Below are 19069 nucleotides of genomic sequence, written 5' to 3'. Positions count from 1 at the left end.
AACGTGTCTGGCGGAATGGCTTCACATGCAGATGAGATGTACTGCTTCAGCTGTTCAATTGTTTGTGGATTCTGGCGGTACACCTGGTCTTTCAAGTGTCCCCACAGAAAGAAGTCACAGGGGTCAGGTCCACCACAAACTCACGACCGTCGGCCACCACTGGCCGAGTCCGCAGGTCTTGATCTTGTGGTAGCGTTCTCGCTTCCCGCTCTCGGGGTCCCGGGTACGTTTCCCGGCGGGGTCATGGATTTCTTTTATGCCTCGCGCTGACTGGGTGTTGTGTGTCTTTCGTCGTCATTTCAATATCATTGACTCGCAAGTCACACTACCACACACAAAACAGTTACACTTGTGCTTTGTCGTTTAGTAGCTTTTATAGTTGCAGGGGACTTAATCAGCCAATTGTGTTAGCGGAAATTTCTTTTCATTCTTTATTTTTATTTTATGCGGTCACATTGCGTGCTAATATTACTCAGCGCCAACCAATTAAGAATAACTTAAATTGCAAAAAATACAAAGAAAATGTTGTCGAGAAGACAAGTCTAAAGATTGCGATTTACTGGCAGAGCACTTGCAAGATTCGACAGATCTACGAAAGAGACTTCCTATACTACGCTTGTCCGTCCTCTTTTGGAATACTGATGCGTGGCGTGGGATCCATGCCAGATAGGATTAACGGAGTACGTCGAGAAACTTAAAAGAAGAACAGCATTTTTTTTGTATTATTGAGAAATAGGGGAGAGAGTGTCTCTGAGATGACACAGGGATTGGGGTCGGACATCACTACAAGAAAAGCGTTTTTCGTTGCTGCGGATTCCCGGCTGGGTCGAAGATTTTCTCCGCTCAGGGACTGGATGTTGTGCTGTCTTCATCATCATTTCATCCCCATCCGGCGCGCAGGTCGCCCAGTGTAATAAGACCTGCACCAAGGCGGCCGGACCTGCTCGGCAAGTGGCCTCCCGGTCAATGGCGCCAAACGCTCATTTCCATTTTCCTCCGAACGCGAAAATATTTTTGTAGACGCCCACCTACACAGAGAGATACGATCTTCGTAATAAAATAAGGAAAATCAGAGCTCGCACCGAAAGATAGAGGTGTTCGCCCCCTCCCCCCCCCCCTCCAACCTCCCCTGCTGTTCGAGATTGGAATAACAGTGAATTATTGTGAAGGTGGTTCGGTGAACCCTATGCCAGGCACTTAAGTGTGATTTGCATAGTAGCCATGTAGATGTAGATGTCTGTGGCTCACAAGAAGACCTCATCGATTCATCGTCAATGATTTCTTCCAAATTTTTGGTATACGCAGGGGCTGGCCCGAAATGAAAGTGGCATAAGTGGGAACTCCACATGGTCAGGCGTTAAGAAAATACACCATAGCGCATAGAGTACCGAACGGTAATCCGAAGGTCGTGGGTTCGAGTCCCTACTAGGGACTTTTTAAATTTTCAGTTTCTGTGCTACTTCCAAACAAATAACCGGTATAATCGTCAATATATAGAATTTATTAATATTTTCGTAAAAAGCGCGAAAAAGAAAGACAAAGGAAAATTTCTAATTGCAAATAATTTCGAGGAAGGGATTTTAAGGCGTACACGAGAGCTTAGTGTATAAAATTAGATACTTAATTTTTTTTTTACAATTTATGATTTTCAAGTGCTGGTGTAATATTCATTCTCATAACAGGGGAAGCAGTAATTTTCTCAATATCTTTTTTACAATCAGATGGCTGTTTTATAGTTTCTATGCAAAAACGAACTTGGTTTGCACAATGAAATTTTCATTCTGCGGCAGTGTGTGCACTGATATGAAACTTCCTGGCAGATTAAAAGTATGTACATGACTGACACTCAAAATCCCGACGTTTTGTCTTCCGTGGGCAAATGCTCTACAGACTCGCGACCACTCCTCACAGTTTTATATCCGCCAGCATCTCGTCTTCTACATTCCACACAGTTTCAATCTGCCACGATGCTTCATATGAGCGGACGCACCGCTGCAGAGTGAAAATCTCATTCTGTAAATATCCCCCAGGCTGTGGCTAAGCCATATCTCCGCAATATCCTTTCTTCCAGGAGCGCTAGTTCTGCAAGGTTCGCCGGCCGGTGTGGCCGAGTGGTTCTAGGCGCTTCAGTCTGGAACCGCGTGATCGCTACGGTCGCAGGTTCGAATCCTGCCTCGGCCATGGATGTGTGTGATGTCCTTAGGTTAGTTAGGTTTAATTAGTTCTGCCTAGGGGACTGAAGACCTCAGATGTTAAGTCCCACAGTACTCAGAGCCGTTTGAACCAGCCAGAGTTTGGCAGTAAACCACGCATAACGTTTCACTTCGGCCAAATATTGATGAAGGTAGCTTGTGATGTTCAGTGGAATGTATTTCGATTCAGAGTTCTCGAGATGTGATTTATTTTTCGTGTGATTTATTTTTCTCTCTCGACAAGATAAGAGCAGTTTTGAAACTTATGGTGAAATTTTTCAGCTGACCATGAAAATATATCATGCAGGGTTGCATAGCGAAGTGCATTAGTGGGAGGAGGGGGGGGGGGGGGCGAGAATTTCTTTAATACTGCATGATTGCAGTTCCTCCTGACCTTGAAAAATATCGTCGTATAATTGTGTAAATAAAGTAAAATGGCTGATGCGTAGCCCAACGCGCGCCAAAAAAAAGTTATTTTTTCTAAACGCGTGGCAGTTTAGAGATCTCACTTTTGGAACGTTTATTACTGGCGAATCCAGGCGTATACCATAAATTTGGGCAATATCGGTGATGACAAATAGGCGCGTCGCCTTGTCAGTCCCAAACATGTTAGCCGTCTGAGGGCATTCACAGCACTCGGCCGGAGTTTCACCTCGACATCCGAACAGACGTCTTATTGCCTCTCCTCCTTGGTCGACTCTGCGGCCGGCGTAGCAGGTGTGCACGTATAGACTCGGGATGCGTAGCGGGGCCACCCATTCTGAGAACTGACGCGTGTAACAGACGCAGCCAGACACGCCAACGGAGGTGGATATTGAAAGTACAGAAAAAATTGATTTTTTGTCCTGTTTGTCCTGTGTGACGAACCATTATAGATGCGCTCTAAAATAAATGTACAATATTGCACATACACAGGGAAATACTGGCGCTAGTACACACATTGTAAAAAAAGTTTTGCGTCACCCCAGTTCCCCGAACCCCTGAAGATAGACGTTGACTGTGGATATTGTATCACAGACATAGTCCCTTTGACTGTTCAGACATGTCAATAAACCCGCCCAAAGATGTAAAAAACCATGCATGAGTTGCGCCTATAAGACGGATGTGGTCCGACAGCCTGTGGTGTTCGTACTGTAAGACCTTCAGTACACACACCATCAGATTATTTAACTTGTCGCTCTAACGAAGTGGCGAGTGCCAGCAATATGTCTCGTGGTCTTATCGTGGCGTGTTCTGCCGTTAGGTCGGACGATAGAAATGCCACTGGCACGCTTAGAGTAGCAGATTGACGGTGATCAACTTTAAACAGAACTTGATGAATTTTCACACACCTTTATTAAAATAATAGCAAGCATAAAAATTACTTAACTTGGTTCTGGCTGCTATTTACAATTGACAATCTGAAGTTCCTCTGCTATTGGTACGTTAATCTTATTCTCACATATATCTCTGACACTTGACAAAGTGCCTATACACTTATCTTCATGGCTATGTGCAGGAATATGATAACCTTATTAGGCGCAGACTGAAACTTGACTATAGACTAATGCAGACTGACTAATCAGAGGTCTGTACACTTGTTATAATACCTCGCGCGTTCATGTATCACTGCGCGTGTGTGATCCGCGAGGAGAAAAGGTTCTACGCTACCAGCAATCTCATTGGCTGCGTTACATATTAATACGCGGATCGGCGGGAGCAGAATTTGGTCCGTCTCTATGGCAGCGCCATCTCGTAGTACGGAGACGGACGAGCGCTGCGCCTGCGCTGTTGTGCTTAGAGGGGCGCGTCTAGTGGGAAAGTTGTGTACACTCTGACTACGTGGAACTATGTACACAACACAGACGATTAGTTCCAATCATTCCACCAGGAAGGAGATACACGGCTCGTGTTGTTTGTAGTTCAATCATGCTTAGACAGTCAATACCGCGGTTCGATCGCGTCCGCATTATAACTTTGTGCCAGGAAGGGCTCTCAACAAGGGAAGTGTCCAGGCGTCTTGAACCAAAGCGATGTTGTTCGGACATGCAGGAGATACAGAAAGACAGGAATTGTTGATGACACGCCTCCCTCAGGCCGTCCAAGGGCTACTACTGCAGTGGATGACCGCTACCTACGGATTATGGCTCGGAGGAGCCCTGACAGTAACGCCACCGTGATCAATAATGCTTTCCGTGCAGCCACAGGACGTCGTGTTACGACTCAAACTGTGGGCAATAGGCTGCATGATGGACAACTTCACTCCCGACGTACATGGTGAGGTCCATCTTTGCGACCACGACACCATGCAGCGCGGTACAGGTGCGCCCAACAACATGCCGAATGGACTGCTCAGGATTGGCGTCACGTTCTCTTCACCGATGAGTGTCGCATACGCCTTCTGCCGGACAATCGTCGGAGACGTGTTTCGAGGCAACCCGGTCAGGCTGAATGCCTTGGACCCACTGTCCAGCGAGTGCAGCAAGGTGGAGCCCATGTACGCCGCTGGTGGTCCAGACGTCCTACGCGTGCCTTTGCTAACAGCACGACATCGCCTGCAGCACCTCTCCTGGGCTCGTGACCAAATCAGTTGGACCCTAGACGACTCAGATGAGTCTCGATTTCAGTTGGTAAGAGCTGATGGTAGGGTTAGAGTGTGGCACTGACCCCTCGAAGCAATGGACCTAATGTGTCAGAAAGGCACTGTGCAAGCTTTTGGGTGGCTGGAAAGTGATCTTGGATGTGTTTACATGCAACGGTTTGGGTCCACAGGTCCAGCTATACCGATCATTGATTGGTAGTGGTTATGTCCGTTTGTTCCCAAAGGACGATGGAATTTTCGTGGATGATAGTCTTCCACCTCATCAGGCGACAATCGTTCGTCACTGGTTAGAAGGACGGTGCGGGCAAATCAAGCGAATGATTTCACCAGCGAGGTCGCCCGACATGAGTCCCATCCAACATTTACGGGACATAATCAAGAATCCAATTCGCGTACAAAATATTGCACCGGCAACGCTTACGTAATTATGGACGCGTATAGATGCAGCATGGCCCAATATTTCTGCAACGACTTGTTGAGTTGATGCCACGTCGAGTTGCTGTACTACGCAAAACCAGGTTCGATACGATATTTGGAGGTATCCCATGACCTTTGCCACCGCATTGTAGATCCCCTACTGTATATCTGCACTCTCTCTTTCCAAGCATTAATCCAGACGTGTGGCCGCTGTTATGGTTAATCGGATTTGGCGAGTTAATTTGAAGGGGTGGTCGGATACTCTTCATGTCGCCACCCCTTACTCCCCCCCCCCCCCCCCGGATGGAATCTGTGTACCCCAACTGTCTGCATCCAGTGTAACCCATGGAATAGTGCGAACATATTTCAAATGTCTGCGAGTCGTGTAACTGTTGGCAGAACGTCGATTGGATTGGATTGTTTGGGGGAGGAGACCAGACAGCGAGGTCACCTGTCTCATCGAATTAGGGAAGGACAGGGAAGGAAGGCGGCCATGCCCTTTCAAAGGAACCATCCCGGCATTTGCCTGGAGCGATTTAGGGAAATCACGGACAACTAAATCAGGATGGCCGGACGCGGAATTGAACCATCACCCTCCCGAATGCGAGTACAGTGGCGGAACGTGAGGACCAGCCCGGTATTCAACTAGCGAGATGTGGAAAACCGCCTAAAAGCCACATCCAGGCTGGCCGGCAGACCGGCCCTCGTCGTTAGTCTGCAGGGCGGATTCGACCCGGGGCCGGCGCGCCTACCCGAGTCCAGGAAAGAGTGCGTTAGCGTTCCCGGCTACCCTGGTGGGTTACTGTACAACTACACTGTTGATGATAAACTGCTGGAAACAACATTCTTTGTAAAATACCAATGAGTGGAATGACCACATAAAACAAATAGTAGGCAAAGCGGATGCCAGGATAAGATTCATTGGAAGTATCGCGAGGTAATCTAATTCATCAAGGAACCAAATTGCTAAACAAAATTCTTGAATACTGCTGTTCAGTCCGGAGTGTTGGCCAGTTTGGATTAAAAGTTCGTCACGAGATCGTTTAGTTGGCGCGAGAGTGCTACGAAAATGCTCAACAAATTGCAGGGGCAGACCCTGCAAGAGAGGCGCTTTTCATCAATGAGAGGTCTACTGTTGAAATTCAAAGAGAGTACGGTACGGGAAGAGTTCGATTCCAACCTTGTCTTTCGAAATGAACGGAACGAGAAACTTGAAGAAAATAGAACTCGTACGGAGGGTTGCTGACGTTCTTCCGCCATTCGCGAACTGAACAAGCAAGGCAAAGAGGAGGGGAGGGGGAGGAGAAGAATTGTACACAACAAGTACCGTACGCCACACACTGCTAGGTTGCTAGCAGAATGTAGGTATGACAGATGTGGGAAATGCACAGATCTCTGTATAGCGAACGATGGTACACATACATATGTACTGGATACGTATCGGGGAAGATCACTTTGGAGTCCGTAGAAATATGGGAACACGTGAGGCAGTACTGACCCTACAACTTATGTTAGAAGCTAGATTAAGAAAAGGCAAACCTACGATTCTAGCATTTGTAGACTTGGAGAAAGCTATTGACAGTGTTGACTGGAATACTCTCAAATTCTGAAGATGGCAGGGGTAAAATGCAGGGACCAAAAGGTATTTACAATTTGTACAGAAACCAGATGGCAGTTATGAGTCGAGGGACATGAAAGGGAAGCAGTGGTTCGGAAGGGAGTGAGACAGGGTTGTAGCCTATCCCCCATGTTATTCAAACTGTATATTGAGCAAGCAGTAAAGGAAACAAAAGAAAAGTTCGGAGTAGGTATTAAAATCCACGGAGAAGAAATAAAAAACTTTGAGGTTCGCCGATGACATTGTAATTCCGTCAGAGACAGGAAAGGACGCGGCAGAGCAGTTGAACAGAAGGGACAGTGTCTTGAAAGGAGGGTATAAGATGAACATCAACGAAAGCAAAACGAGGATGATGGAATGTAGCCGAATTAAGTCAGGTGATGCTGAGAGAATTAGATTAGGAAGTGAGGCACTTAAAGTAGAAAAGGAGTTTTGCTGTTTGGGGAGCAAAATAACTGATGATGGTCGAGGTAGAGAGGATACAAAATATAGACTGTCAAAGGCAAGGAAAGCGTTTCTGAAGAAGAGAAATTTGCTTATATCGATTTAAGTGTCAGGAAGTCGTTTCTGAAAGTATTTGTATGGACTGCAGCCATGTATGGAAGTGAAACATGGACGATAAATAGTTTGGACAAGAAGAGAATAGAAGCTTTCGAAATGTGGTGCTACAGAAGAATGCTGAAGATTAGATGGGTAGATCCCATAACTATTGAGGAGGTATTGAATAGGATTGGGGAGGAGTTTGTGGCACAACTTGACTAGAAGAAGGGATCAGTTGGTAGGACATGTTCTGAGGCATCAAGGGATCATAAATTTAGTGTTGGCGGGCAGTGTGGAGGGTAAAAGTCGTAGAGGGAGACCAAGTGATGAAGGCACTAAGGATGTAGGCTGCAGTAGGTACTGGGAGATGAAGAAGCTTGCACAGGATAGAGTAGCATGGAGAGCTACATCAAACCAGTCTCAGGACTGAAGACCACAACAACAACGTATTTTATATATCTGTAAGTACGTCGTTGGCTGAGGGGTACGGGTACTTGTCGGACGCAGTGTACAGTCGGGGCGTGCATGTTAAGCGAAGACAGTTCGTGTGTTACCGGAACGACTCCGCACCCGAGCACATCTGGCACGCTACTGGTTGCCGACGCCGGCAAACAGCGCATGCGTAGGATTGCAGCGATCCTAGCGGCGGATGCTGCAGTTCGCAGACGACAACTAACAAGACGTGCAGCACGGGTCAGTCGTGCGTGGGTAGTGTCGTGGTGCGGTTGACGTCACAGTTGCAGCGAGCTGTGTGTGTCGCTGATCATACGCGCGACTGCAAGTGTTTCACGTTTGCGAACAGTCTGTCACTTGGTTACCTGCAACAATTTGCAGCGAAGTACGTTTACGAGTCTTTTAAAGGTAGCCTCCGCACGCTCTTTACAGAGCAAACCCAAGGCGTTCACCCGTGCAGCTAACGACAAGATACGGTCATTTTCTACAAACAGCATCTGTCGCTAAAGAAGTGCGAGACAGGCGTTTGAAACGTCTTCTTCAATGCCTGTTCCTCTACTGTATTGGTAAATATTGGCATTTGTTTTTCTTCTTCCTTAATTTCCTCTTGTACCCCACAACCATTTGGAATCCATCCCTCTCGTTTCATTTGCCTAAACAGTTTCGCACTGCTGTAAATACCCTTCGCCAGTCATTTGTAGACCATCTTCTGTTAAGGGTTTTACAATTCGGTAACATTATAAAGAATTTTCCGTTGTAGGTTTCATCCCTTTTGATATCGAAAGAAAATGTAAACTGCCCATGCACATTTTTATAGAAGAGTCGTGCAGGTATGGATTGTTTATCATAAAACTAGGCACCCACCTGGAGCCCAATATGTGATAACAAAAAAACACGGGAAGTAATAATATGCATCTGCTGATTAGAGCACTTTCAGTAAGCGCTGAGTGCAGCACCTTTTTCTTCCGTCGTTTGCTCTCACAAAAAAGCTGGAATCACAGCTTTTCTTTGAGACATAACGCAATGTCAACGGTAGTGTCGTTAGCAGGCGCTGTAGGTAGCTCTTCTTGACGAAATAGTTAAAGGGAATGGACGACAATATTTTTTAGAGGAAAAAGCCCAGATGTCATTGCAGGTGTTGTTGGAAAACACTGAAAATCGAATCAGGATATTGTATGAAAGGCGTTGTTGTATGTGTATTCTCAGCTGCCTTTTTTTGTCTTATTTTATTTGACACTTGTTTCGAGTATGGTTCATTTTCAAGCTAACATAAACGTATCTGAAATCTCATGTATATAAACAAAATAGTATATGTCAAGAAAGTTTATTTGTGCGGAGTACTAAAACGTAGCAGTATTAAAAAACCTCTAGGGTGAAATCCCGATTGAACTATTCGGATTTAATATTTCTTGTATATCATACAATAAGTTGCATGAAATGCATTTTTTAAATATGCCTTCCACCAATGCTGGAATTTATTCCTTTGTTGTGTTATTATGTTCTTCCACAGGTTTTGAGTGTGCTTCATTTTCACCCTGCATAAAATGAAACTATTCATAAAAAAAGAGTAGATAGCAACTCTGGTCAAATAGATGTATAAACTTGCATTTCATACAATTTGTTGTAGTTGCGAGACAGCATATATAAAAGATATTAAATCAGGATAGTTCAGCGCTGATCTGAACCTATCATTTTTTTAAATATACTACCTTTTAGTACTGTGCACAGTCCTAGTAAGTAATAATTCTTGATATGTACGAACTGCTGAAGGTGACAGCTCGGATCAGCGAGAAATGTGGCACCGAGCGTTACAGCGCTTTGAGTAGATCGGTTCGGAACTTCGTTTCGGCACCGTGATTTAAATTTTTCCATGGTTTCGCTGAATCACTTGACGTTAATGCCGGAATGTTTGCTGAAATAGGGGACTGGCCGGTTTGCTTTCCTACCCTGCTCCAGTTCTAGCTTGTTCTCCGCCCCCTACTGAACACGTCGTCGACGGAGTGTTAAAACCTCATTTTGCTTCCCTTTTTTCCCGGAGTGACGTGATGAACAATCAGATTTCACAATCTCGTGACGAAATAATATTTGATTTTCTCTTTGTGAAACATGCGATGGAGACAGAAATGAAACACGTGTAACGTGAACAAGTCAAGAGATCCCTGCGCCTAGACCCGACTCCCTTGTGCTTCTATTGTCATAGACCAAGATGGCCTAGTGGTTAAAATATATTAAAGGTATTTAAAATGCCTCTGTACAAATCCAAAAAAGTATTTTTATTATACGCGATTCCGTCTTTTTTTACGTAAAATATCAGAATCTGAAGCCATTTTGACTATTATTCGATCGTGACTGTCTCAAGAAATATGTAACTGCTTTCTTCTTTTTTTTTTTTTTTTAACTACCGCTATCAGTCACAAACTTTGTCAACTATTGTCTTACTTATTTATTTAGCGACATGTTTCGAGGATTAAACCTCATCTACAGGCTAAATGGCATTACAAAAACTTTACAATAAGGTCATACTGATGTTACGTAGTCTTTTCGTAAATGCTGTGCTCATCTTAGTTCTTCTGGCGTGGCAGTCTCGCTGTGATGTGTTGCGGTGTATCCATTTCCGTGGCTCTCTTCGTCACTGTTCAGAAATTGTCATTAATATAGCAGTGACTTGGAAACACAATCACAAACAGTTCTGTAGTGCATAGCATTTACGAAAAGACTATGTAATATCAGTACGACCTTATTGTTAAGTTGTTTTTGTAATGCCATTTAGCCTGAAGATGAGGTTTAACCCTCGAACCACGTCGCTAAATAAACAAATAATACAATAGTTGACAAAGTTTGTGACTGGTAGCGGTAATTTAAAAACAACCTTTACATCATCAGATTCCTTTAATGAGACATATTTACAATATAGTTTGCTTTCCAGATCAAAAAATGGCTCTGAGCACTATGGGACTTAACATCTGAGATCAGTCCCCTAGACTTAGAACTACGTAAACCTAACTAACCTAAGGGCATCACACACATCCATGCCCGAGGCAGGATTCGAACCTGCGACCGTAGCGGTCGCGCGGTTCCTGACTGAAGGGCCTAGAAACGTTCGGCCACACTGGCCGGCTGTTTCCAGATCTAAAACAGTTCGTTGCAGAAGGTGGTGTGTGATTTGACTTACTGTAGCAATCATATGAAATCAGCGGAAAGAATCACTAGTGAGTTTCAAAATGCTACCAGTTGCCCTGGTAACACAGCGACTGAATGGAATTCAAAAGAACGGGGTACGATGGTCTAGCAGCTTCTGATAAGCCACAAATTTCCGTAGTCAAACCTAAGTTTGGTGAGCTGAGTCACGCTATACGACATTGTTTAGATGCTACAACATTTCAGCGACATACAGGTATATTGCCTCGCTTTAAGCTAACAGTGTTGTACTGTTATTGCTTCTCTCTCTCGTGAGCTGCTCTCTCATTACGCGTGGGTCTGAATTAGGACTACTCCAGTCCCTCTTAATCTCACCCATTTCCTCTCCCCACCCATAGAATGTACGAGAAATGAAGAATGTCCGTATTGGAAAGAGTCTCCATTATAAACGAACAGCCGATTCTAGATTCATAGCAAGAAATAGAACTTTGACACTCTCCAATGAACTGGGCAGAACGTTTCTTCGTAGTCCAGCGATCTTATTGTAACGATTCTAGTGATTTGGGAAACTCACGCCAGCCGGACGTTGTGGCCGAGCGGTTCTAGGCGCTTCAGGCCGCAACCGCGCTGCTGCTACGGTCACAGGTCACACCCGCCGGACGTTGTGGCCGAGCGGTTGTAGGCGCTTCATCCCGGAACCACGCTGCTGCTACGGTCACAGGTTCGAATCCTGCCTCGGACATGAATGTGTGTGATGTCCTTAGGTTAGTTAGGTTAAGTAGTTCTAAGTCTAGGGGGCTGATGACCTCAGACGTTTAGTCGCATACTGCTCAGAGCCATTTGAACCATTTTTTGAAAGAATGTAGTACTCACTGACTTTTATCATACCGAAACAATACACACTAGCATCAACTCGACTCTCATTGATCCCCCGTGCCATCTCTCATTAATTTAAGAACTTAACTGTGTCAATAAAACAGAAATATACGAGACATTCCCAGTGTTTATTAAATTCCATAATCAGCTAGTACATAGACAATGGTTCAAATGGCTCTGAGCACTATGGGACTTAACTGCTGAGGTCATCAGTCCCCTAGCACTTAGAACTACTAGGACATCACACACATCCATGCCCGAGGCAGGATTCGAACCTGCGACCGCAGCAGCAGCAGCGCCGTTCCAGACTGTAGCGCCTAGAAGCGCTCGGCCGGCCAGTACATAGACAATACTATCTGCGAGCATTCAGGGGTTATTGAAGGAATCTGATAAACCTTTTTATAAACGGGTTTAATAGGATTCAACGAATGCATGCAGACTGCTAAAGTAACTAAATCAAATTACTCAGGGAAACAAATTAGTAAAAATAGATTGGAACTAAATTGATATCTTACTCCAGAGTAATAAAAAAAGAACAAAAATGTGTTTGGATCCGTCGTGGTTGAAGGTGTATGAAATATCTCTGGAGAAACGCGATCAGTTTTCAAGTGCTAGTTCGAACGACTAGATGCACAACGTGATTCAGAGATGTTTTATGCCCGACCCACACGGCAGGGAATGGTTCTTAACTAGCCGGGACAATATATACGCGAACGTTTAAGATCAACTCCGCTGCCGGGGGTGGGGTGGGGGGTGTTGGTGCGGTGAAGCGATATCCGATACATCTAATTGCAGTCTACTAATAAAAAATAAAATCATTTAATCTAGATATTGTTTTATGACACCTTCTGTGACGAGCATTTTGTTTCCATCTCTCATGACATTTTTGTAAAACTTTTTGTTTTACCACATGACGCTTCTTTAGTATGTTCTAAGCATTCGATTATGTTACTGAAGATGCACCGTAGTATGGCGCCGTATATTTCATCTAGGAATTGTTTTATGACTTTTGGTGTCGTGAGTGGTTATGTGTTATTGGTCGGCCGCAATTTGATGTAGATTTTATGAATTTAATTCATTATTTGATCATCGCTAGTTAGTGATACCGTTGGCACATCGTGTCTTAGAACGCGGACAGGTTTTCTTGCTACTACGGTACTTGCGGCTTCTAGCGTATTTACTTTTAAGCTGTTCTTATCCTGGTGCTGTTTGGCAAGAAGCGCTGATAACACGCTGTGGATGAACTCGTAGATCTTACTCACGAATGCCGATTGTGACTGTTTGCAAATGTACCGGTTATATTACGTGTCGATACGTACCGTGAAAGCAAGTAACTGTTTCTGTATAAAATCGAGAAATGTGAAATTGTTTGAACAAGTGCTGTGATTTGTTTATAGGCGACGGTTTCATAATGCACGTCGCGTCCGAAACTAGTCACCGCAAATGAAGGATTTTTTCTTCGTCGGGAAGTTAAATACTAATTCCATCCTCACGTTACTGATGAAACATGCTCTCGAACACGAACATAAGGATAAGGAAGAGAGGGAAACGCTAAGGGAAGAAACCCGAAGGCTGGCCGTTGTGGCCGAGCGGTTCTAGGGGTTTCAGTCCGTAACCCCGCGACTGCTACGGTCGCAGGTTCGAATCCTGCCTCGGACATGGATGTGTGTGTTGTCCTTAGGTTAGTTAGATTTAAGTAGTTCTGTGTTCTAGGGGACTGATGACCTCAGGAGTTAAGTCCCATAGTGCTCAGACCACTTGAACCATTTTGAAACCCTAAGGAAGAGAGAAAACGGAAACAGAACCTTCTAGATCAGAAAAAAATGTCGTTCTGCAAACAGGAAATTGTTCTTTGTTCGCCAGAAAACTGTTTGCATAAAAGCCACTATGTGAACTCTAATGTCTCTAACCATGTCTAAGATCTCATTACGCTGAATCTACATCGGCAACAGTAGAGTCGGACTACTAAAAGCCTGTTGTCTAAATTTTCTCATTAGTGTTTCTAGACAGGAGAAGGAAAGCAAAAGAAGAAATATTCGCGAAAAATGGCTCTGAGCACTATGGGACTCAACTGCTGTGGTCATCAGTCCCCTAGAACCTAGAACTACTTAAACCTAAGTAACCTAAGGACATCACATACATCCATGCCCGAGGCAGGATTCGAACCTGCGACCGCAGCGGTCGCGCGGTTCCAGACTGAAGCGCCTAGAACCGCTCGGCTACTCCGGCCATTCGCGAAAAGTGTCACTTTCCCTCCAAGGATTCCCACTTTAGTTCACGAAACATCTCCATAATAAACGCGTTTGATTGGACCCACCGGTAGCAGATCTTGCAGTTCGCCTCTGATGAATTTCTTCGACGTCTTCCGGCCTATTAGGGACCCCAAACACTCGATAGTACTCAAGAATGGGTTTCACTTCGTGTTTTGTATGTTGTCTGCTTTATAGATGAGCTAGGCTTTCCTAGCATTCTCTCAGTAAACAAAAGTTGACCATTCAACTTCCCTTCATGTATCCATTCCATAGACCTCTCACCTTACAGCGTTATCCCTTGATATGTAATCGGAGTATAAATAGTTAGATTACAATAAAAAATTAGTTAGATATCGGCATATTTTTCCTTAACCTGAAAATCCCTTAGGTATTTTTAGCAACTTGACATCCGACGTATGGTTCAAATGGCTCTGAAAAGGGACCCTCCCCATCGCACCCCCCTCAGATTTAGATGTAAGTTGGCACAGTGGATAGGCCTTAAAAAACTGAACACAGATCAGTCGAGAAAACAGGAAGAAGTTGTGTGGAACTATGAAAACAATAAGCAAAATATACAAACTGAGTAGTCCATGCGCGAGATATGTAACATTGAGGATAATCTGAGCTCAGGAGCGCCGTGATCTCATGGTTAGCATGAGCAGCTGCGGAACGAGAGGTCCTTGTTTCCAGTCTTCCCTCGAGTGAAAGGTTTACTTTCTTTATTTTTACAAAGTTATGATCTGTCCGTTCGTTCATTGACGTCTCTGTTAACTCTAATAAGTTTAGTGTCTGTGTTTTGCGATCGCACCGCAAAACCGTGTGATTAGTAGACGAAAGGACGTGCCTCTCCAATGGCAACCGAAAACATTTGATCGCAAGGTCACAGGTCAACCGATTCCTCCACAGGAAAACACGTCTGATATATTCTATACGACACTGGTGACGGCATGTGCGTCAGATGACAGGAATATGTTGTCGACCCACCTAACTTGTACACTTGGCGAATGGGTAAAAAGATTCTTCTACCTTGTCGGATTTAGGTTTTCTTGTCGATGTGATAATCACTCCCAAAAAAGTGATGAAAACATAAGAGTTTGTCACATAAACTGCAACAAATGAATGCAACAGTTTCACAGTGGCACAGTTTTCCGTGTGCTCTGTCAAAACGTATGTTTTTATCGTTTACAAATTTTCCCGTGTGTAGACCGTGAAATCCTGTATATGTTCAAGCAAATCTGAACGTGTCCTGAAATTTTGGAGAGCGAAAATAAAAAAATTAAACTTTTCACTCGAGGGAAGACTTGAGCCAAGGTCCTCTAATTCCGCAGCTGCTCATGCTTACCACGGGATCACGGCGCTCCTGAGCTCACATTATCCTTGATGTTGCCTATCTTGCGTATGTACTACTCAGTTTGTACATTTTGCTTATTTTTTTCATAGTTCCACACAACTTCTTCCTGTTTTCTCGATTGATCTGTGATCAGATTTTCAAGACCTATCCTCTGTGCGAACGTAAAACTAAATCTGAAGGGGGGGGGGGGGGTGCGATGGGGAGGTTCCCTTGTGAGCACTATGGCACTTAACATCGGAGGTCATCAGTACCCTAGACTTAGAACTAGTTAAACCTAACTAACCTAAGGATATCACACACATCCACCCGAGACAGGATTCGAACCTGCGATAGTAGCAGCCCCGCGGTTCCGGGCTGGAACGCCTAGAACCGCTCGCCCACCGCGGCCGGCATGCGACGTATCCCGTTCAACGTAGCGAGTAGCATTTCCTATGATGTCCAGTATCTAGACTGCACATACAACAACTGGAAATACGAACTCGTTTGTTTAAGCGTAGTTTTGGCAGTGACTGCTACCGTACCCGCGTACTCGTGTGTGAGTGTGTGTGTGAGTGTGAGTGTGAGTGTGAGAGAGAGAGAGAGAGAGAGAGAGAGAGAGACCGCATTAGTGCTTATATCGGGGACACTGTTTATTTATTTGTTCTATTGCATTTTATTTTGTGGTCGAAGGGATACGTATTTGCGTGCTGCATTTGTATCAGTGCGTGCCTGAGTCTCGTTTGATTGTGTCGCCGATCGTCAGTGGCCGCACCTCCTGTATTTGCGAGCCTTGATTTAATTGGTCGCTGTTCGGTGTCCGCGGGCGCGTTGTCCAATCAGTGCTTCGGGTTTCCAGGACGCGCGTAGCTGGTGCGTGTATTTCATGTTCGTAACTACTCCAACACTGGTTTTCACATATTTATTTCGTTACAGTATTAGTCTCTGCCTGGTGAGTTTTATCTACAGCGCTGTTACCACCACGTAACTGGTACCCCAATATGTTAGTGGCAATAGAGATCGTCGCTCAACACGTACTAGCGTGCAAAATGCTATTCATTGCAGCCGAGCTGTGTATAACGTGTTTATCTCCTCGTGAGTGGTGGTTTGTGGTAAGCATGTGTCTGGATAATTAGGATAGATGGAACTATTATTTGCATTTCTGTCGAGATTGCGGCGAAAAAATCACTTACTTGCGGTGACTAATTTCGAACACGACGTCCATTATCATACCACCGCCTATAAACAAAGCACTTGCTCAAACTTTGTATGCAGCAAACAAGTTCGCTTTCCTCGCTTTTATACAGAGTTACATGTCTTCATCGTACGTATTGACGCGAAATATAACCGGTACATTCGCAAATAGCCACAATCGTCAATCATGAGTAACATGTACAAACTCATCCGCAATGTCTTATCAGCGCTACTTGGCAAACAGCACCAGCACAACTGATACGTGGCATTACGACGGCTTAAAAGTAAATACGCAAGAGGCCGCAAGTACCGTAGCAGTATGAGAACCTATGCACGATCTGCCAAATACATTATAATGATATTACTACCTAGCGTTAACCAAATAATAAACTACGTTCATAAAAGCTACATCCAATTAACAGTCCCGTAATAAAACATAAAATCATTTAATCTAGGTATTGTTTTATGACACTCTGTGTGGAGAGCATTTTATTTCCATTTCTCATGTTATTTTTGTAATTTTTTTTGTTTTACTACATGACGCTTCTTTAGTATGGTCTAAGCATTCAATTATGAGATTACAGACACGCTGTAGTATCACGCTGTATATTTAAGCTAGGTATTGTTTTATGACTTTTGTTTTATATTTTATGTGTTATTAGCCGACCGTCATTTGAGGTAGGTTTTATGAATTTGATTTTCTATTTTCTTAACGGTAGTTAGTTATAGCATTTTACGACAGCTGGCAAATCGTGCTTTAGAACGCGGATTGGTTCTTCTGCTACTACGTTACTTACGGCCTCCTTCATCAGAACAAGCTAAAGTGAGCATCCGCTTCCAGCCATCCTGACACAGGAGATGTAAGAGTTTTGTAACGTCACTTTCTTCTATTTCACGTTAAGGAGGGAACGCAAAACAGGCTCTGCGATATTTCTGCAACGTGCTGCGAGAAGTTGGACAAATAAGAGGCAATAACTTGAAGATCTCGTATTATACTTCGTCGTTTGCAGTTGAAGCCCATATTTGATGCATTTTGTATTATAGCTTATGTCTGCTGAATATATGCTATTTCAGAGCACCTTCACACTGAGGGGTCTCTCTCGAAAACGCATCATTAATGGTATAATTCGCTGTAGTAAAATGACGGGGAACTTCATATACGCAGTTAAAGAATTTTCGTATTTGCCTATTTGCGTGTTACGAAAAGTATGCTGTTTTACGGCAACAGCACAGTGCGAATTCATCAATAAAACGTTGTTCTTGGTAGGATTTGTTATAACTAAATGCCATTTAGTAACATATCGGCGAATAAACCCTTGAACATCGTAAGCTAAAATAAAATTTCGCCTCTTACGTAAGTTTAGTGCAGCGTAGAGGGCAGAGTCCCATAGTGCTGAGAGCCATTTGAACCATTTGCCGCAGTTAATGGTAGCATTACCGGAAGTTTTGGTAGCACTGGTAGGGGAAAAAAAGTTAATGTGTAAGAGAGAAACTGGGAGCCGCTGGTTTCTCTTTGGTTTTTCTAGTTTGATTGATTGTTTTTTTTTTTTTTAATAAGAACAGCACGTCCTTCATCGTTAGTCCATTGTGTATTTTATGTTTTTACAAATATAAATTGCATTCTGTAAGCAATAAAAATTACTGAATTGCTTAACTTCTGCGTTTTTATGTATCCAAAGCAGTTACTTTTGATGCAAGTACAGTTTTCATCCATAAACATAAAAAATATATACATTATTGTTGCTGTTTTGTATTCAGTAGAACGTTCTTCATCATGGCCGAAGGCAACAGTTTCCTGTTATCACAGATAAATGGGAAAGTTGTTCATGATCAACAAAAACATGTGCTGTGGAAGTTCGACGAAGTATTGAAGCGGTGTTTGATATATTTTTCATTTGCGTTTTTCATTTTACCCTTTTGTTTCAGGAAATGGCGTTTTGTAGCTCTATATCATAAATCTCCTTTTTTTTATTTTTACTACAACAGTCCTTTTTTCACCTCAATCAACAATTTTCGAATAAAACCTGAATTAAACATTTAAAAGTTGAGTATTGCTGTAAATACTATTTATTTTTAATTAACAGACAGGAGGATAACTATGTATAACGAAAAAGATGCACACAAAAAAATGTTGCACCACCCTTTATATATACAGGGTGTTGCAAAAAGGTACGGCCAAACTTTCAGGAAACATTCCTCAAACACAAATAAAGAAAAGATGTTGTGTGGACATGTGTCCGGAAACGCTTAATTTCCATGTTAGAGCTCATTTTAGTTTCGTCCACCTACGCTCAATGGAGCACATTATCATGATTTCATACGGGATACTCTACCTGTGCTGCTAGAACGTGTGCCTTTACAAGTACGACACATGGGGTTCATGCCCGATGGAGCTCCTGCACATTTCAGTCGAAGTGTTCGTACGCTTCTCGACAACAGATTCGGTGGCCGATGGATTGGTAGAGGCGGACCAATTCCATG

At 43.8% G+C, this 19069-nt stretch overlaps 1 protein-coding gene across 4 annotated transcripts in view; it reads left to right on the top strand.

Moving 5' to 3' along the window:
- The window catches only part of LOC126292084 (protein sprint), a 438713-nt gene that overhangs the window by 148454 nt on the left and 271190 nt on the right, over positions 1-19069 (top strand). The window contains exon 1 of one of the 4 annotated variants that reach the window (XM_049985896.1): positions 8043-8367. The exons of 1 other annotated variant lie outside the window; for it this stretch is intronic. In XM_049985896.1, the coding sequence (XP_049841853.1) occupies positions 8345-8367 (23 nt within the window). In that variant the 5' untranslated portion in view covers positions 8043-8344. Of the gene's footprint in view, positions 1-8042; positions 8368-19069 lie in introns of those variants that run through there. 2 more of the 4 variants (XM_049985900.1, XM_049985894.1) reach the window with 2 other exon arrangements.

This window comes from Schistocerca gregaria, chromosome 9, assembly GCF_023897955.1.
Source record: "Schistocerca gregaria isolate iqSchGreg1 chromosome 9, iqSchGreg1.2, whole genome shotgun sequence".
Classification (NCBI taxonomy): Eukaryota; Metazoa; Arthropoda; class Insecta; order Orthoptera; family Acrididae; genus Schistocerca; species Schistocerca gregaria.
The sequence above is the reverse complement of the archived record's forward strand: the minus strand, read 5'-3'. Positions and strand labels throughout refer to the sequence as shown.